General features: G+C 35.7%; 1 protein-coding gene across 1 annotated transcript in view; it reads left to right on the top strand.

The window, feature by feature from the left end:
* Window positions 1-1,289: 1,289 nt before the first annotated feature.
* Window positions 1,290-20,953, top strand: part of LOC116159183 (ETS-like protein pointed) — a gene marked incomplete at its 5' end in the record, with an annotated part of 34,125 nt that continues 14,461 nt past the window's right edge. Inside the window, 1 exon segment of the mRNA XM_031472123.1 lies at window positions 1,290-1,490. Coding sequence (XP_031327983.1) covers window positions 1,290-1,490 — 201 coding nt within the window.

Here is a 20,953-nt window from a genome sequence, read left to right as displayed (position 1 = left end):
GTTTTTGGCATAGTGTTCAGAAAAATACGAAGAAAGGTGTTCTACAATACTGATTAAGTCACTTTTGGAAATTTCCGTAAGAGGTGCAAAAATGCATTTATTATTGCATCATTATTTGTAAAATTATATACATTTTCTGGAGAAATCGTTGTTTGGGGGTTCGGGAGTCAATATCTGCTCTCGAAAATGATCGAGGATGCCCAGGAGCGGCGGTACGAAGTGCCGGAGGTGCAGTGAAGTAAAACATTACTTGGAAATCGTTACTCGGGGCAATTTTTACTAAAGTCACCATGGTTTCCCCGATCGCCACTCCTGGGCATCTCCGGGCAATTTTTTGCCTCACTGCACCCCTGGCACTCCGTAGCGCCACTCCTGATGTTCCCCCAATTCCGGTCCCTCATCCGTCCAATTTCGAGGGCATGTATGGACTCTGTACCCCCGAAAACCGCTGAGTAGCGATTTTTCATGTTTATATTTTTTACGCAATAATAAAGGGGTTGCAGACACAAATGTTGATTGCTAATGACTGGACCACTTTTTTTCAACTCTACGAAGCACGTTTAGAATATTTGGGATCGAATACTGGGGAACATGTAACCCCCATATTATGAGTAAGGACTGTTCTACCATGTGTCGGCGCCTTGAATGTGTTACCACCATGCCAATGAAATTTTTTTTTAAGAAGAAAGAAAGTTGAACAAAGTCTTTTCACATAATCTAAATCTGTTTGTTTTGGATATCTTATGTCCAGCCAAATGGTCAATTTAGACAACGCTTCGAATCTCAGACCATCATATCTGTGATGTGTGACTAATTTTTACCACAGAAAAGAAATTCGATGTTGCCGAAACCGTCACTCTTCTTCGTTCCATCCCTCAGAGTAGTCGGCATGTGCTTTAAAACATCAATATTCGATCGACACATGTTTTTATATTCATATTTGCAAATTGTGAGCAGTGAGCACATTATCTAGCCAATTTTGTGTGAATCTGGATTATGTATTATCTTTGCTATATCATGGTTTTATTTTAGGTAGTATGATTTTCAATGTCTTTTAATTTGAAATGTGCACATTGATTTTTTTAATGACACTGAATGATCGGTACGTTAATAATTGTATTTTAATAATAATCCTTGGCATCATAATTATTGTAAGCTATAAGTAGCGTCAATGTACCACCAAAAAAAGCAATTGTTTATATTTTGATGTGCGCATTGGCAACAAAAAAAACCATAAACATGTCGCTAATTAACCATTGATTCTGACGATGGACGATTTCTTGTTTCAGACGTAGAAAAAGAAAAGGCTCTGGCAAACCACGTTTCGTTGTACGAATCGATGTGCGTGCCGGATTTAAATTCGTATTTAGAGTACAGCCATCCCATCCTCCCCGGGGAGGACAGAAAACCTATCATTACGACCCCAGTACCTGCACACACCCCGACGCCGGCCGCACCAGCCCCAATAAACAACAATTTTTTACACGAAGGTAAGTGGCTCCTCTAATTACGTAAGATTTAATTAACTCGCGAACAGTAAATAGACACTTTTCACAATGATTTCTAGAATTAAGTAAAACAAAAGCGGCTGTACATTATATTTTGCCATCTGAAATTACATACGAAGATGTATATCGCTCCTTGTGTTTAAAGGAGGCTTGCGTAACAAAAATAAACCATCGTCACGCTAAAGATTCCGAAAGTTAATATTACTTAATCTAGGTTAATATGTTATACCTAAATGTGTGTGAGTGTGTTAATATTGTACATATCCATTTTTTTTAAAAACAATTTTGGTGAAGTAAGCCCGTCATTAGCGGGAAGATCATACTTGATTCGTTTTCAGGATGCTACAGTAAAAGTCCGAGCGCAGCCAAAAATTGCAAAACGGGCAATAAAACGTGTGCAAATCTTTAATGGAAAAACACTTATTTATGCCGCAACGTTTTTCATGAATTAAAAAATTATACGTTGCTGCTTCGGATACAATCTATTTCATACAATATAAACATAAAGGATGATTTTGATAGTGAAAGCTAGATAGGAGTTAATATTGCACTTGATATGCTTCGTTTCCAACAATGCCAAATACTCTCCATTCTTTAATGGTTTGCAGAAGCAGTGCTTCTAGTGCACGCGGTAGTGTCATAGGTGCGCGGTTTTTGTGCTTTTGCTTTCCGAGTTAGCTGAAATGATGACGATGTGATGTTAAAGTGATTCAGGGATTCGCATCAACCATGATCTTGTTTAAAGGTTTGCTGTCTTTTTTTTAAATTTCGATTTTACTCGTTCCCGTCTACGAAATATGATTCTTCTAATTTCCAAAAGGAAAACTCAAGCGTTTTCTTTGGAAGCACCGTCCATTAACTGTGTAAGATAATTAAATGAAAATTTTATTTTGGCACATTCTTTCATACCCAATTGGATTGTACGAAAGGCGGTGAATACATGAAAAATTTTCAAGTCGGCAGATCCCTCCCATTTTGGCACTGTTTCTGAAATAAAATGAGTACAAGCACAAATTATTGTCATTTGTCATCGAATTTCGCTGTTAAGTGGAACTATTTCGGTAGAGTTGATTATTTTGAAATTCGTTATTGGAACACAATAACTGAGCACATTCCTAAAATCGGCACAATAAGATTCGATTTCCTAGAATAAATTGCGCTTGAAAATGAAGAGTTATAGTGAAAAAAACTGTTGAGGTTAGCCGGGTCATATGCAAATATCGAATGTGCGGTTAGGCGCCATTAGCGCATAATTGGCGCCTAATTATGGCCAGATTTGCATCCGCTCATTTTTCCATTCAACTTTTGCCTAGGTGACATATAGATGAGTTGATAGCATTTTTATAATTCAATTTCGAAGACAAACTATGTTCCATTTCACGCTTATAAAATAAATTTATTCGAAAAAACATGTTCCATTGATTCCCCTCTAGGTCAGCTGATTTTTTAAAAAATGGAGTTGCTGTATCGAAGAGTTTTTGCAAATTGAAACATTAAACTGCCATTTTTTTGTCAAAAACTGTGAAGAATTTCATTCTTAAGAAATTCGGAGATGTACTAAATTATCTCGAAATCAGAACTATTTCGCCACTTATATTAAGAGAGCACCACAGGTCAAGAATTTTTGGAAAATGTGCAAAATTGGATAGAGCAAATTTAAACCTCGGTAAAGGTGTTAGATCCATTCTTCTATGACGATGGTTCCTGCTTAATTAAAGAAGTATTTTCCATAAATACTCGCGATTTTCACATTGCTGTTTGCTAAAGGAGTTAAAAAACCAATTTTAACGTGTATTACAAAAAAGCTTCTACGTTTGAAGTTACCCGATGCATTTGCAAATCAAATACCGTACTATATGCATATGATGGGTCTAATTTTACGCATTTATGCAAGACATGAGTAGATCTGTGCAATTTGAAGTTAAAAATTGACAATAGCTACAAAATTTGTCGACTAATCGATTATTTAATAATTGATAATCAACGAACCAATTTTTTCGATTAAACGATAATCAAATATTTTATTCTTTGATAATGAGGATTATATGAGGAAGGAATTGCTACCGTATTTAATGTGTCCCTTGTTTTTTTGGAAAAGAATGCACCGCTAACTAAATATTGCACAAAATTATTATCAATCAATAGCTGCTGTAGTACATACTTTTGAAAAAAATCTCAGAAGAAAAATACAGATAATTATCTGGGTAATAATTAATTTTTCACCTTTTTTTAAATAAAAACTTAGTTGGCCTTTTAACCATGTGTCACTTGATACTGGTAGTTACCTATTTTTGTTCGGTGGTAAACAATTGCGCTTTTGGAACTACCAATTGTTTCCATTACCCACTAGGCGAACGGTTGGAGAATAAAATAGAGGAGGTCATAATGATCTTATTTACAAAAATAACTATATCAAGTGATATATCGTTAGAGATTCGGAACACACACACTTAGTTTTTCCATGATCCGTTTAGTTTTTCATAAATCGCCAGAAAATATAAAGTAGAAACAAATGAATATCGCAGTTAGTAAAAAATGGAAAATTTGTAAATTTTTAAAGTGGAAGTAAAGGTGATATCCAACATTTGTAAATTCTGGTTACATTTTGTTTATTGAAAATAAATATTAAAAAGTCAAGATAAGTCTACGTTATTTCCAGGGTATGTATATATTAATTGATAATAAATAATAATGGTCATTTGTTTTGTTATGGCAATTGGTAAAACAATTTGATAATATACTATAAATACGAATATTTCAAAAACGGCTAAAGCAAATGTCAACATATTCTTGAAATCAGAAAGAAAAGATCTATTTAATTTTTGAAAAATATACAAGGCGTTCCATCAAAAATTGACCCAATTTGCCATTTTTTACTAATTTTACCCTATTCATTTGTTTTTTACTTTGCTTTTTATTTATTTTTTTGCCTTTTATTTACTTCATTTACGATAACCCTCCACAGAATAAATTTTCCGTTTATTGCAGTAAGCGGTTTTATTTTTCGTTTATAAAGGAATTCCAGTGCTCTATATTCATTTATAAACGCGATTTTATTCAACAAATGTGTACGCAGAATCCTTTTTTGACGAAATGCGTTGTGTATTTAGGTCCTAAAACCCTCATAGCAAACGGTATGATCAAATTGCGAGAATTGTTAAAATGAATCCGAAAATTGCCCAGAAGTTGAGGCAGAGCTTAATTACTTAGGTATTCGATTTTTAAACGTTTTTCAAAAAAATCCCTTCTGTGCTTCTATTCCTTGTCTAAGAAGAGAACGAATCATGAAAATCACATGCAGTTCTTCCGATCATATCTGTCCACTTTTTATGACCTCTTCCAAAAATGTCACATGCCTAAAGCGGTAAGTATTAAAACCGTCACACCTAGATATGATAATGTTTGGTGTTTAGAGGAAACGACAAATTATTGAACATTTTAATGTAATTCTGATTAATCGGAACGGATTTCCACAATAAATAAAAATTCATCGCCTTATTTTGTTTAGAACTATTACATAAGCCTTGATTTTAAAGTTGACAGAATAATAAAGTAAGATGGGATGGTCCCTCCCTTTATCTGTTCGCCTATTTTTTTTTGATCGGAGGACTACCCCGCGCTAACTGGTAGCTTATCCCTTAATCTACCGTTTCGAGTCGTTTAGCGGCTTCCATTTTATTTTAGTGCGGCATTCTTTTTTTGCTCATCAAGAAGCCCTTTTACATCAGTCGACATCTGACAAGGCGAAAAGCATTAGAATATGAACCACTAAGAATTGCGCACGTGTTCAAGCAGATACCCCTGTCATACAACACCACTTGGACTACTTCCCGTGCTTTCACGGGGGTAGCTTCACATAAGGTAGGCCGGGTTCAGTTCTATGTCTTTGTGCCCTTCTAGTCCTTCTACCCTACCACTTCGAGAGAATCTCACATTACGTAGCACGTGAGCCTAGAGAATTTAGGTGTGGATATGTGGACAATGTATTGGTTTACGTTCCGGATGAGCGGAAATGGGTGGTGGTTTTACAACGAGTATTGCAAGATGTTTTATTATTTAATACGCCATATGGATCGTCATTTTTTTTCTTTTCCAGACGGTTACGTGTATACGTGCGCATAAATTTGCGAAAAAAAGGAAAATCTCTTCTTCAATTAACCACACTTTGGCGATTAGTCTCATTTGCACAGGAAACACAATTCAATTTCCGTGGGTATTATGGAAATCGTATTTTAAAAAAGCGGAAAGATAACAGGATGTCCTTTATAATAATCCATTAATCTTACGGCATATTTGCCGTAATCAATATTTATAAATTAAATTTTGCTCGCGTCTTACATTCAGGTTTACGAAAGTTTCCTGTTGAAAAGGTCAGTTCTAAGATAAAATAATTACATGAACCGTTTAGTTTACCGTCATTAAATCGAATGTTAATTTCCATGTTTGGTTTTCTTGTACAAAAGCCTTTAGGTAGCATTGTATGTCCTTTATCATAAAATTCGGGTCTAATGTCTTCATTGGAATTTTGGCTGCACTAATAACATTGAAAAAGTGGATAACATCTTTAAGAAGCTCCTCTTGATGTCTTTTTAATAGTACCGTTGTGCTCTGTGGGACTTGAGACGTATCAAGGAATGAATGATTGACGTATGAAACCATTCGGGAAGAGAAACTACAATAATTGATTAAAATAAGTGGTGTTTATAATAAGGGTTGTTGGTTTAAAAACGAGAGCACTTCGACACAATGAACGGTCGTGAAGTGCGCTTCTTTAATTTATGCGCAATTGTTGTTTTGATTACAAAAACTGAATTTACTGTTAGAGGGTGCTGACGAAGATAAAGCTGAGGCTTGCAGATAAAAATCATTATCTCCATGTTAAACATGACTGTTTCGTTTTGATAACGCTCTTCGTGTATATCTTCAAATAACATTGAAAAAATTTCAAAATCCTCAGTTATCACTAAAAGAAACACTGCTCTACTGGCCGAAATTATCGCCATAAGCTCTGAATCAAAGAAAAACACAATTAACGAACCAACCACTCACTTCATGATAAGTTCTGATGTTAATTATAGAAACCGCTCCATGAGAACAATCTTATCAATAGCTTTGTTCATAGTTTCCGCTCCTATTTGTCACTATTTTAATTGGCGGTTGGTTTTATTTTAGGTCCATAGCTGGTTCTTTGAGTGCTTAGATCTGATTTTAAACGTACCTTCTATTTGCGTTTTGTTGCTAAGGTGACGGAAATGACAAAAATTAACGATGGCTATATTTGGTATTCCAGCGCCCTTGAAATTTGACATATAAGGTAATGCTGAAACAGTTTTGATACGCTCCATTGCTCGACAACCAGTTCCATTTGAGTAATGTGTAATAATAGTCTCTTAATTACATCAGCCTTAGTATTTTGCATTTTGATATCTTACCGTTTAGCTTCGACATTGAAAAAAGTTCCGTTTTCTTCCCTAGTGATGTAAGTATTACCTTCAAGAGCAAAATGCCAAAAGGACACATGAGATAAATTAATGAAAAAGAAGTACATTTCTGGCGCAACTATTATGGCAACTTGAGTTCGTGCTCCATGTATTGATATATTTCTTGTCCACAAAAAGTCAAGAACTCCCATGAAGAACAAAGCTGATGATCACGTAGTCACATAGGATTCCACGTGCGTGAATATGAGATGGAATGAGGAAAAGCTCAAGGGCAACTGAAACAAAATTCTGAAGTGAAGGTGTTACGTCATCAATGGGTAATGCGCTAAAACAAAATTGACTTCTGGGAACTTGGGAAACAGGTTGGGTCCCTGTGAGGGTAACTCTCAAGATCTTGCAGTTTTACGCTTTTGCGGAGAGCATTCTTTGGTTTTCAATATCTCATCCCTAGAAGTCGTGGCACACTAGAAAGCAATAGAATCGTAATGGCGTTCCCTCGTATAAATTTTCATGTGGAAGAAACTTGCTTACACCGACCACTATACCATATGAAGAGAGAAGTATCTTCATTCTGCTGATCTCTCATTGATCTTAATCATGGGCTGGCAAATATTTCGCCTGTTTTTACGGTTCTGACTGCTGCTGTAAAAATCATTTTCACCAGCTTTTGCCTCAACAGCTTGATTAGAAGTATTTGTACAGATAAAGGGAGTTGGTTTTAATAGGTGGTCCAGTAATCCAGGATTAATTCAGTACCTTCTTCAGCGGGCGGGTCATTTAACAAAAATAACGTTAAATGGGGGCAATGTAATGTACTTTTATGTTACTTTTGTTCTGTAGTTACAATTTAAACGGATATGTTGTCCACATGGTCGCAGCGCCTTGATATAATTACTGTCGATTTAATATTATAGCTATATCAACACAATATAGGGAGATCAAGTCAAAATGCACTCGATGCTCACCTACGCAACAGTTTTCACTGACCAACTGCAACGAATATTTAAAAATTGTACTATTTTTCTAGAGAGCAACCCTGAATAAATTGACTTGGGAAGTTTCAAAAACCTATGTGGGACAATTTTCCGGCGCACTCTTTTTTTTTTACAAAAGTCGACATTAATTAGGTTAACCCAATTAATTATGTAAAAGTACATGTACCCAACAACAAATGCCAGTAGTACATCCTGAAATCTAACTTTTATCTCGGTAATTTACGACACCTCCCTTTGATTTCTTTCAAAAGCGTGCCTAAGTAATTTATAATCATTAAATTCTTTTAATTATCCTAAATTTAAGTATTGCTTATATGTCGAGCTTAATGTAGCCCATTTCTTCCGCGCTTAAAGGGATTATTTATATCGGTGGCGTTTGTTCATGTAAAATCGATCAGTTCGAGTGTAGGCCAACGTGTTAATATTTAAAATACTTTAAACACCAGCTAGAATTTGATTTAGTTTTACAGAACATTTTTGTTGCGTGCCAAAGTACAGTTTTAACCAACTACCCCCAATTTTTATTGTAAATAATATATATCGAGGTTGTGATTTGATCGGCGAACATAATGCTCGGCGTATACTTATCAGATTAAATGTTTCCTGTTAAAACGGAAATTGGTTTTAATATAAATTAACGTAAAACCGTTTGTTTGGGTGCAATTTACTACTTTTTCACTAACTATTTAACATAATTCGTTTGTAGTTAACCGCCCATTTTTAAATGAGTGGCATTTTGTTTTAGATAGTTCTTTGTAAATTATTACCTATATTTATGCTTAATTAAAGAAGCGCGTTCCAGTAGTTATACTCTTTTCTAACATATGCTAAATGAAAGGCAGTCATTTTTTGTAGGATTTATTACTGTTCAGACTATAGTTTTTAATTGAAAGTGTCTATTATGGGACAAAATTTTCCATCAAAGACAAAACCAGAATAAATAAATCGCCTACTAAAACATACCTATACCCAGGAATCTCTGGATGCTGTGCACACAATTAAGGGTTCATCTATGAGACAAACTGAACACTTGAATAAAATAATAGTAGGTGAAGATTTTTTTAGATTATACCTTGTATATTGATTATACATTTATTATTCATTACGGCACATATTATTAACAGTAAGTTTGATACACCGAGAACGCGAAGAAACATATGGTCTTGTGACAATTCGCATACCCAGGTATGTTTCCACAGAAGGATTATATTAAATACATTCTTAAACGCTTATGTGATCATTGCTAGTCCGTCCATCCACGCTATATAGCTCAGCCTCTACACCTGGTATCGAATTCGGCCTTTACTAGAGTGTAACTATGAAAAAATTATGCGTCTCGTTGACACTATCATTTTGCCTTTGTGAGTATCCGCTTCGGACACCCGTTTTCAAGATTTTCCATTAGAAGTTTTCACCACACGGGTGGATGCGCTCTGTCGACAAGTATCATTTTCCCTTTGTAAGTGCCTCTTCCGACTGTATAAAATGTATAAGCACAATAAACTTGTATAATTATGAGAAGCGAAAAAGTAGATTTTTTGCTATAGGTAACTATATCTTTGTAAGAGATACAGGAATAATTCCTATCGCAGAAAAAATGTCTTCCTTGGTGCAATTCTTGATACCATAACGAACCAAATGGCCAACAAAGTCGCGCAATAGCTCATAAGGTGAAGATGTAGTAGCGACACAGCCGTAGGGATGGACGGAAGAGGTGGCTTCAATACCGATTTTTGTTGTTGTGGAAATGCTCTAAAAAGATAGTAAAAATAGAGTTCATGTAAATTCGTCTGTTTAATCCACATTGCGATGTTCGATTGGCGTGACTCAAAGGGTAAATCGACAGTATGGTTAGAAGAAAACGCCCCATACTTCATCTGGAATTTTCTTCGACCCGTATTTTAGGGCTTAGTAAAATGATGTTTTAAAAATTCGTTTCGATCAGTAAATACGAGTATATCGAAAGAAACCGAAATTAAACATATTCGTATTTATTGTTTTCTGACCCTGTTTGAAAAGATAACCAAAAAAACACTTCCTCATAGGAACTTTTTTTACAAAGTGGCGCCCAAAATTTTCACTGCAGAAAACATCATCATTCATCAACTACATATTTTTGTATGGGTCGGGAAAAAAGTACATACTGTATTAAGTAGCATTTTTTATTAAGTGGCACAGCAAAACGATGCAACCTGGTGTCTGTCTGTCCGTGAACACGATAACTTCCAAACGCCGATTCAGTTCAAAGATTGCACAGTTGACCCATATATCACATATGTAAGCCTCTTGAAAATGCGTCAAATGCAATGACGCCGTAGGGTCACACCGAGGTGCTCACATCCGCTTTAGGGGTTTATTTATGAATACAATGATGTATGGCACAATATGATGAATTATTTTGAAACCTACTACACCAAAATGTTTAAAAACAAACATACTTTCTGACTTAAATAATAAACATCAAAATTAAATAGATAGTAAATAAAATGATTCTTTTAATTAAACGACATAGTAGAGAATCATAGTGACTATTATGCCATACATAGTTGTATTCATAATAAGAAATGCTACTACGATCCATATAAAAATAAGAAGTTGATGACTGAACGACGAAACGTTGCACTAAACATCTGCGGGCACCATCTTGTAGAGCTTAAAGAGTGATTATGAGAAAATGTTATGTTAATTTCGGTTTTGTTTCGAATATCTTCCGAACTGATCAGAATTTCCAAATATTTAAAACACCATTTTACTAAATCCTAAAATACGCAACTTTTTTTCTAATTTGGCCGATTGTGTATCTTTTGTGGTTTTCGATTTTCCCATGCTGTTCATTCTTATCTTGGACACACTGTATAATTTTGAATAAAAGGCGCGAAAGTGAAATTTGAAATCTTGTATTTATTTAAAGTTTTCGTAACAAATTGAAATGAAATGGTTCCAGTTGACAATATAAAGCAGTAATAATGAAACATCAAATGAGCACGGTATAATGCAAACTTTTTCTTAATTTTTCTATGGTAATACACCCTACTCTATGGTTTTCTGCCCAAACGCTCTCTAATGGCCTCTACTCTCGACTAATCTCGATGTTGATGTACGACGTATTTCCTGTATCATTTCAGTTTGTGACTTCTCTGCAAGATTTCTAAGGACCACTTACGAAGTATCTGGCACCTTATATCCACGAGCCCAAATCACCACCGCTTGTATTGCTTTCACCAGCCACCCGCTTATGAAAGGTACAAATGATGACTCTTTAATTTTCGCTCTCCACATACTATATAACTTGTACCGATTATGTATGGACTTTGATTAAAGAATGGTACGGTATTCCAATATTACATGCATCCGAAAAATTCAACTTTCTCAATTTGGTATTTAATGTACCAATATAAGCAAAATAATTAGAAAATAATAAATAGCAACTTTTTAGAACGACAATTAGTGAAGGGTTTTTATTAATTCAGGCCGTCCAAAAATTGTCATTTCCTACAGACCTACTTAATTTACAAAGACTTTCATAAGCGGCACAAAAAGCCGCACGGATTTTTTTAAGTTCATTTGTCGGATGAGTAGGATAAAATTTTAGATGGCAGTATGTGCCTAATTAATTTTCGAGTGGCAGACAATATCGGACCGAATAGAGGCTGTCCCCGTTCCGGCGATGTTTTGTAAACGTAGACTAATTTTATTAGAGAATACTTATAGTTTAAAAGCCTGGGCGGTTGCAACGTAGCCCTAATTTGATTTTGTTATGAGAGAAGCATCGGGAATCATAAAAAGTACACAAAAGATAAAATGCACCGAACGATTTTCTATATTTGTTTAAAAGGCGAACCGGTACATTTTCTAATTGGCTATTTTCGTTTTGCTGAAACAACGTTAACTAAATTACCTAAATTTGCTTGCTCGTTTGGACACTTATTGTGTTTTATGGATGATTTTCTTATTTTTAATTATACAACATTTTAGGATACTTCGGTAAAAGATCAAGGTGTAATTAACGTGGAAGGTAATTAGTTTGGATTCTTTATATTTACGATTTTGAAATTTTTATGTCGATCGTCAATTTGTTTGTGATAGTTGCTAATTAAAATGATTTCGCTTGACAGCAGCCAGCGAAAAAATTCTTAGGCTACGTGCGTACAATACAATTAAAATGTGGAGACAGACGTCTTCATCCTGTCTTTCTAGTACTCTATAAAATTTTATTCATTCATAAAACCGAATACATACCCACAATTAAAACGTGCAAGCTGAAGGCCGTTTGTTTTCCGTTTTGAGATTTCCTTAATGAACTTTATCTTCAAAGCATCAGACAAGGATAAGATGCATTTCCAAAAAGCGTTATCAAATGTGCATGCATTGGTATTTCCTAATGTTGAATGGAATGAATACGCATTGTATAACTTCCGGTGGCGGAAGGGAACCTGATACCACCGCAACCTACACACACGTGATTTGCTTACCTTACCCGAAATTTTACCGTGAGCTGAAAACGGAATTACCTAAAAACACTTTGTATTTCTATTTTCAGCCTACACAAAATTTGTGAGGATTCTAGAAATGAAGCTTCTTTCGGGAAGATTTCGTGCGTAAGAAATTAAGACAATGGATAGGAAAAAAACCGCAAGTCGTTATTTGCAAATCGTTGAGTAATGGTTGCAATTGTTTAATAAAATTTTAAGCTATGGTTGTAGCCGCATCTGTTCTTAGAATAGCAATTATATTAACGGGCGAGCAGGAAGTCTATATTTACAATATATCATAAAAATAATATTTTATTTCATACTATCTAGTAATCACCGCTTTCCCAGACTGATTTGAGTCTGGTAAATCGTATTTTACCAGACTGAAAATTTTTACCAGACTGGAAATTTTGCCTAGCAACCGCAACTGACATCCATCTAAACGTATGCATTGATATTTGTCAAACTACTGTCAGATCAAATAAATCAAGTAATCGACTTTTGCTTTTATTTTAATGTGTACCTACAACATTCTAATCAAAATGGTATTATAATAGAAATAGAGCAGTATGAAATAATAGTACATTATATATCAAGGTAGAGAAGTCCACTATTATTGCCTGAGCACCAAGATTACATCTCGAGGCGCTTGCGCCGAGGGGTGTAAGGTGCGAAGGCAATAATAGACTTCTCTACCGTGGTATATATACTATTTTTTCACTACTAGCACTTGAAATCCTCTAAATTAACATATTATATTGATAAGAGAGTTAACGGTTGGACAGAATTGTTTGTTTATTAATTTAACATGTCAATCAAGTACGTGGAAGTACAAGTCAAACAGGCCGTATTTTGTTCTGTCATTGAGATTTTTCAAAGAGTAATTTCGTTCGAATTTTTTCAAAATGTGATAATTTTAGGTATGTAATTTCTCTGGAAATTGCGAATCGTGGCAATTATTCGTTTTAGAGAACTTGTCTAAACGTTCATTGAGCGAAATTTCGGGTTGTGTTTTCTAAAAGTGACAGCGTGACAGTTCTCATTATTGACTACTAGTTAATAATAAAAAATTATTAACCACTTTGAACAAATGCCGAGAAAGCCTACTTTACAAGTGGAAAAAAGGTTAATAATTATGTCATCAGACGCTAGTAGTGAAAAAAATGTTTTACATTATTTGTATGTCAAATCAGTTTACGTTACTCGTTTCGAAATTCCTGCCTCAGCTACGCTTCGGCAGTAAACATCTCACTCGTTAACGTAAACCTTGATTTACCATACTCATATGTAAATAACTATTGGTAAGAAGTTAGTCACACAATATCATTTGTTGTCATTTTTTCCAAATCACAATGAGCCAGATTCTGATTTTAATGCAGGCATTTCTGTTGACATAAGTTACTCTTCTTACGGTCTTTAGGGGTGCCTTAACGATAAGCGTATGTAAACGTATCCTTTCTTTATATCGTTGAATCCTCGCACACCGCGCCTATACTGTGCATGAAGACAACCAATCCTTAATTCATCGGTCAAATGGGTCAATTATGATTATGTTATGGCAATGTAAATTTCCCCCAAAGCTATAAACTCATGACTCAAACACGCATTTTCTAGCCAATTTTATTAAAGGAAAGTTCAGTTACTATTCTTCAATTTTGCATAAATATTGAGGTGTAGTTTTTAGCGCATTTTTGCAAAAATTTTTTTTTGTAAAAAGTAGCTTTTAATCTCACTTTGGCTTGGCTGGCTGGCTGGCTGGTCGGCTGGCTGGCTGGCAGTAAATGCGCGCCCGTAGAAAAACGCTTGTAAAAAGACAAGGAGTGTACATGTAACTATCGGGGCCGTGTAATTAAGAACGTTAGGGATGGGGCTACAAGATTTGGAGTCGACGACATCTGGACGCCATCCCCGAGCGTATTATACTAACCTGGAGATTTGTCAGTTTTTATCTATCTTCTTCTACAGTTTTTCTCCGATTGTTTTCAAATTGGTGTCGTCGGGAAGATCTTGTCAACGCGCACAACTCCTGCGTGGCGGAATTTTGTTTTTGTTTCCTAGGGGCGAAATAAACCACCTTTTGCGCGGCGCGCTTCGAGGGGTAGTCGACTTTGGGCGCCCAAAAGTTTCTTACAGCGCGAATCGCGGTCTCTCTTTCTCGTGTCACTAATAGAAGGTCGAGCTATGTGAAGTACCCAAAAGTTGAATACGATTTTATGCCGGGATTTTAGGGAAATCTACCAAAATGTGAATTACGAATGAACGGGACGTCGGAACTGTGTATCGACAAAGGGAATGTGGTAACCCCCGACGAGATCTTACTGATGGTGGAGTCGAAACTTCAAATCCGAATTGTTGCGGGTGATCAGAAGTGGGTGTCGACAAAGGGAATATGGTAACCCCCAAAGGATTTTACTGATGGTGGAGTCAAAACTTCAAACGCGAATTGCAAGTGCACGGTAAGTGAGAAAATGGTACCGACAAAGTGAACGTGGTAGCTTTTGGCAAGATCTTATTGATGGTGGCGTCAATATTGGCTAATAAAACACTGATCTGCCACACAAAAATGCGCTGAAGTCCCTTCGATCTCACACGAGGACTTTGATCATTTTTTACATTCGATTCTGTATATTTTACACCTAGACCCACTATTGTATCATAGAATTGCTTTATTGAAAATATAATCAAATTATCCAAATAAAGTTACGTTTTTACAAACAAAATTAACCAACCGTAGATAAATGTTGCCAACGTAATCCATGTGTATTACATTATTTTTATTGTGCACAGACCGACAAATGTACTAAGGAAAATACGGGACATAGATTAGTGGGTCGCGTTATAGTTACAAATCCCATGATATACAGAGCGGCCCATATGCACCTATGGAATAAATTCATTTTTAATGATATTCAGTATTAGGAAAAATTCGTGAAACAGGTTAATTTTTATTTTTTATTATTTTTATTTATTATCCCTCTCTTGTTCTGGGCCCTCAACAGGCTTGTGCACAATTACAGAGTGACCCGCATAATGCTTTTTAGAGGTGCCTCTGCAGAAGGTCTTAAGTTGTTCTATACTACTCCGGTATTTACCTTACGAATTAGGAAAACTGCAGGAAAACCTAATTGGGAGTAGCCGGCAGAATGCTCGAATCTGGTCTAAGGTACCTAATTCCCATCTCTGCCAAAGATGAAAAATTCACCTCAACCCAGGTTCGAACACCCGACCTCCGGATTTATAGCCCAACGCTCTACCACTGAACCATGAAGCCGGTTTGACAATTTTAGAGTATGAAAATATTACCCCTACTGAACTATAAGCACCCTCTAGAAAATTCGTGTGTTCGTTAAAAAGATTTTCAGCTGTTCATTTTTCGCCTAAGAACACGTGTGCCAACTTTTGATACTTTCGGTTCAGGGGTTTGGCAGGAAATAAGTGCACAGACAGGCGGCTTGACGATCATTAAGATCTGGATCCCTATAGGGACCCAAAACGCAGATATCTGTCATACAAATGGGAGGTCATTTGTAGACGTGTCTTATACATATTTATGTTAACACGAAACGCACAATAAACTTTACTCATTTAATAATAGAAAACAAACTATTAAATTCCATCTTTCAACCTAAAACACTTTCTTTATTAATAGCGCCACTTACAGTAAGTAGTTGAAGTTTTCTATGTCTATCTCTTCTTTTGTTAAATTTTTGAAGAAATCAAAATCTAAAGTTTCAGTTTTTTTCTTTTCGAAGGCTAAAAAGACCAAGTCAGCCATTCTTTGGTGATATATTGAATACTTTTGCAGCTTGTTGAAAATCGTTCACAGCAGTGGAACAACTAAACACTGCAGCTGTGTCATATAGCTCGTACGTTTTTAAGAAAGCTTTCTTTTGAAAACAGTTTCAGATAAACTCTATGTTGAAAACCAAACAGACCTACAATTTTTTTGTTTTTGAGTTATAGGCAAATATAGCTTTTTTCGATTTTTAGAAATAAAAGCCTATAACGACCTTTTTTATTAAGTTGCAAAAGTTTCCTTGTAATGATTGTTGCATAATTTGTCGGGTCAGGTAAAAAAGAAATTAAAAAGCCAAAAATTGTGTAAATTTTTTTTGTATTTTTTTAATCGCTTGAATATTTTTTAAAATATGGTGTGCTTTAGTTTTGAAAAGACTTGCTGTCTGTCGAGATTAAAATATATAGGGAGTTTCATGATAAAAATGAGGTTAGGTCCGATAACTTTTTTATTTGACCCCGTATACTCGTACTTATTTCGAAAATGTTAGATTATGCAACAATCATTTGTAATAAACACATTTCCAATAACTTATTAAACGAAGAAATTATAGGCTTTTAACTAAAAATCGAAAAATTAAACTTTTGCTCATAAATCAAAAACAGAAGTTTGTAGGTTAGTTTTGGTTTCACACAAATTTGGTCACCCAATGCAGAGAACATAATAATTTGTGGACATAAGTAAAACTCCAATGTTAATAATTGACATAATAATACCAAGCACCTCTCTTTATATTAGATAATTAATTATCAGCATGCTATTATTGGGTCAAATTAAGCAATTTTCAAGAGCGGGCAAAGCGGTTTTATTTCCTGCTCTTGTCCCCCTCTGGATACGGCCCTGTAAATAGTGAATGTGACATTCATTCCTTAATTCTACGTAAGTGTGGTGTCACACTATGCGTTTTTACCGTTCCCGCTAAAACGCTCCTGTTTGACGGGATGATAATATCACACTTTATTAAATGGTACTAGTCACATATATGCGTTTTCGCCGCACCAACCGGATGCAACCGCATCCTGCTGCCGCTGCGCAGGATGACATGACAACCCCAATGACATGAAACCACGTGTTGTTGCACGTTGGTCGTCATCAGTTGTCACACTGAGCGTTGCAACCGGGTGTTTTGTTAGGTTTACAATCTTTGATGTCGGTTTATTCATCGAGTGCGTGCATGCAAAAACTGCACTGTGGGAAAAACAATCTAAAGAGTATGTAGATAAAAGCTGTAGGGAGAAATCATGGGTAGAAATTGAATTTTTGGACATTCGGTAATATACAAAAAAATTTTTCTTGTTCATTCGAATTTTTTCATAAATCTTCGCGAACCTATTATTAGATTCTCGTCCTGAATTAAAAGGATCAATCTAATATTGACAATATATCTGCTTTCGCAATAGCCCCTCCGCCTCAAGCGCACAAACCATCTTTAACAATAATTGAGACATGACACTACTTAGACTGCCAAAATATAGCAAAAACGCATCCCGTTAAACCGGAATAGTGTGACAAGTAGATCTCATCCTGTCAAACCGCATCCGTTTTAGCGGGAGCGGTAAAAACGCATAGTGTGACACCACACTAAGTTAGTTTTGTTTAACATCTTAAAAACTATTTTTTCCTGTATGATTGCACGAAATAAAAACTGTATATTGCCGAATAGAAGAATTATATCCCTTGCAAGGTACTTTTTTGACGTTTTCCCATCGAAATTAGTGTAAGAACATCTTTTAACCATGTTTCGAATTAGGACTCGCTCGAGGTTAAGGACTCCCCACGTAAAGATTTTACCATATAACATTTTATCATGCTCAAAATGTGTCACACATAACTATACTATCAATTAGTGAAAAGTCCACTATAAAGGTCAAAAAAGAAATTCGAAAGACGCGCAAAGAAAGATTCATAAGTTTCTATTGCAAGAGGAAACTCCATTCGAAAAATTGACTCATACTTCAAGCTCAGAATATTTACCCTTTCCCTCCTATTAAACTCGCGCCAAGGAAAATTCATTGCGCGGACACTGCACATTAGTCCTTGAGAGCGTGTCTTCTTCCTTCTGGTAAATTCAAATAATTAATTGGGGCGAATTTCGGAGAAAATGAATGCTTCGGGGTGTAAATTTTCCGGAAGGGGGCGGAATTTGCGATATCACCAAACCTCTACCTTCCTAGATGAAAGCCTTCCTCATATAGACCTATACCATCTTTCAGTTTATAGATGGGTCTACAGACCACCACGCGCCAGCCATGGAGTTTTTTCCTAAATGAACTGTATTAACAATTACCAAATCATCTTCTTTTCCGGCAAAAATCTATAAATGAAGGCATGTTTAGAAAGAGTTCACCATAACAAACATCTTCTTGTGTTTCGCTGTTTTGCTGCAATTCAAAATGTCCCCGATCGGAAATTTTGAACAAGTTATCAAGGCTGATGGTACAAACCAGCTACATCCAACCAAAGCAACAATGAAGATGCTTAAAAATGAGCTCATTGTACTGTATTGGGGGTAACTAATCAAAATGCGATGGCATCCCAACTGAATAAATTAGAGTCCTTCCTGTTTTGTAAAAACAGTGTAGGTTAATTGAGTCACTACAGATCATATAATTAGAGAAAATATTCCAAACGGCTCTAAATCATTGAGCTGGCGTAATCCTTAAAAATGTATTATTGCTTCAAGTATGTAAATAAGTGTAGGTATTGATATTGAACGTAATTGTTTAATTATGACGAATTACATTACTAAATTACCCCCGTGTTAGTTAATACGAAGTGGTTCAATGTCTTCACAATTGGACTGAAAAAGAAAAGGTGCAATTGTTAAATATTAGTCGCAATCTTGGCTATTTCGATAAAACAAGTTTCACAAATTTCGACCCGGGAACTTATTAGCATCGCCGCCTCCAAACTGAAGCATTTTTTAACTAAATGTAATTGCCGAAAAATCTTCGATGTATAAGTTAATTAACTTTTAAAACCGTAACGATTCGAGATATTAATTTTAAAGTTACCGTCAGTTAATTTATTTCGATATAAATTTTTTTCCCATAATAATGTATCAGGTTTTCGTAATCTATTTTTACAAGTTGTTTCGTTCGAAATTTTGAAACAATTTTAATGTAATTTTTCAATTAATGATTCTTGACCTTTACAACTTCCTTTAGAATATTGATATCATCGTATAATTTATTTGGGCAATATCCGTTAATTAACAACCGAGAAAGAAGTTAAGGAATCGTCCAGCTTAATGTAAGTATAGTGCTCGAAATTATAGTGGAAAAGTTGAATGAAAAAGAGTGGGAGACCGGTTGAGCTTTCGGAGGAAATGTCCGTGCTTGAAGAGGGAGTCAGTTAGAAGTCGCGTGTAGTTGGAGGTAGACGTCGTTGTTGTCGTATTTCTAAACCGGTAGTGACGTATTCGAAACCACGGAGCCATCTAAGGGCACCATGGTACTCCAGGTGTTGGACATTGCTAGTTCTTCTAGTGAACCGTTTTATGGAGACTGTCCCATTCAGACTTACACTAATTTGGATGTCAATACCTCTTCACACACCACTTGCACTGTCGTACCTCAAGGTACCTTTTATTTTTTTATACGCAGTACTAATTAAAATAATTGTTGTTTACAAGCACTCGCTTGTGTAAATGATTCGTTTTCTTTTTGTCTCATTAGTATGCACTTGTAGGGCCTAGAATTTATGAGGTGTATCGAAAAACTGCATTAAAATTTTTTGGTAGCTCATGATAATTTAGCTTTTGCAAATTATATGATGGAAACGCGCTACCGTGGTAGCTTAATGTGCAGGTTAGTTGAAGATTCATTGGTGGTGATCACAATATTTAACCTTCGGGTTCTTTTCAGGTCGTTTGCCTGTAGGCATATCGCGACGTATCCAATATTAATCTTCCGCGTCTAATAAATTACAAAAACGTACTCGTAGCGCCTCTGTTATACATTTTCAGCGTGCGGAAGTCGTCTTTTAACAAAAGAAAACACATCAACGACAGGTAGTTATTAAATAATGCAAAATACATAGCATTCAAAGCAGCATGCATACGCGATTACAATTGCATATAAGTAGTAACTAGGCAATAATAACTGTAACTAAAATGTCTTCATACGCATTAAACAAATTTTAGTTTATTTATTCTTGTGTCTTAATATACGACAGAGAACTGATTGCAAAATCTATCGTGACTGCAGTTAAAAAAAACATTCATTATTAGGTATATACGCCTTTATTCGGCTATTGTAATCATTAGTAGAAAGCAAACATTACGTAAACACCTGAACTGCACCGAGAGGAAAATTAAATTAATGAGACGAAAAACGAAGTGGACGAAGTGACCGTGGCCTCGATTTGCAAATTTTTAAATATTTTTAGTCGGTAACCTCATCGCGCGTCAAAATTACCATTGTCTCGAAAGCGAGATGGGGCGGTCCCTCGAAATAGACACAAGATGTTTTATTAGTATGACTTGGGGAAAATATTAGTAGTTAAGAGTTTAAGGGAGTGTGACGAAAGGCATCTGCCGTAAGCCAGGACCGGGTCGCAGCTGACTCCAACGGCGTATGCCTTATGCTCTCGCACCTGTTGCGGGAACGCGTGCCCCAACCGAATATTTCGTGTATTCTTACTGTTTAATTGAATGACGAATAGATGTGGAAGAAGCTATAATTTGAGTGTTTTCGTATACGCGAGGATCGAGGGGATTATTTAACCCTCAAATCTTACG

This window comes from Photinus pyralis, unplaced genomic scaffold, assembly GCF_008802855.1.
Source record: "Photinus pyralis isolate 1611_PpyrPB1 unplaced genomic scaffold, Ppyr1.3 Ppyr1.4_LG1, whole genome shotgun sequence".
Lineage (NCBI taxonomy): Eukaryota > Metazoa > Arthropoda > Insecta > Coleoptera > Lampyridae > Photinus > Photinus pyralis.
The sequence above is the reverse complement of the archived record's forward strand: the minus strand, read 5'-3'. Positions and strand labels throughout refer to the sequence as shown.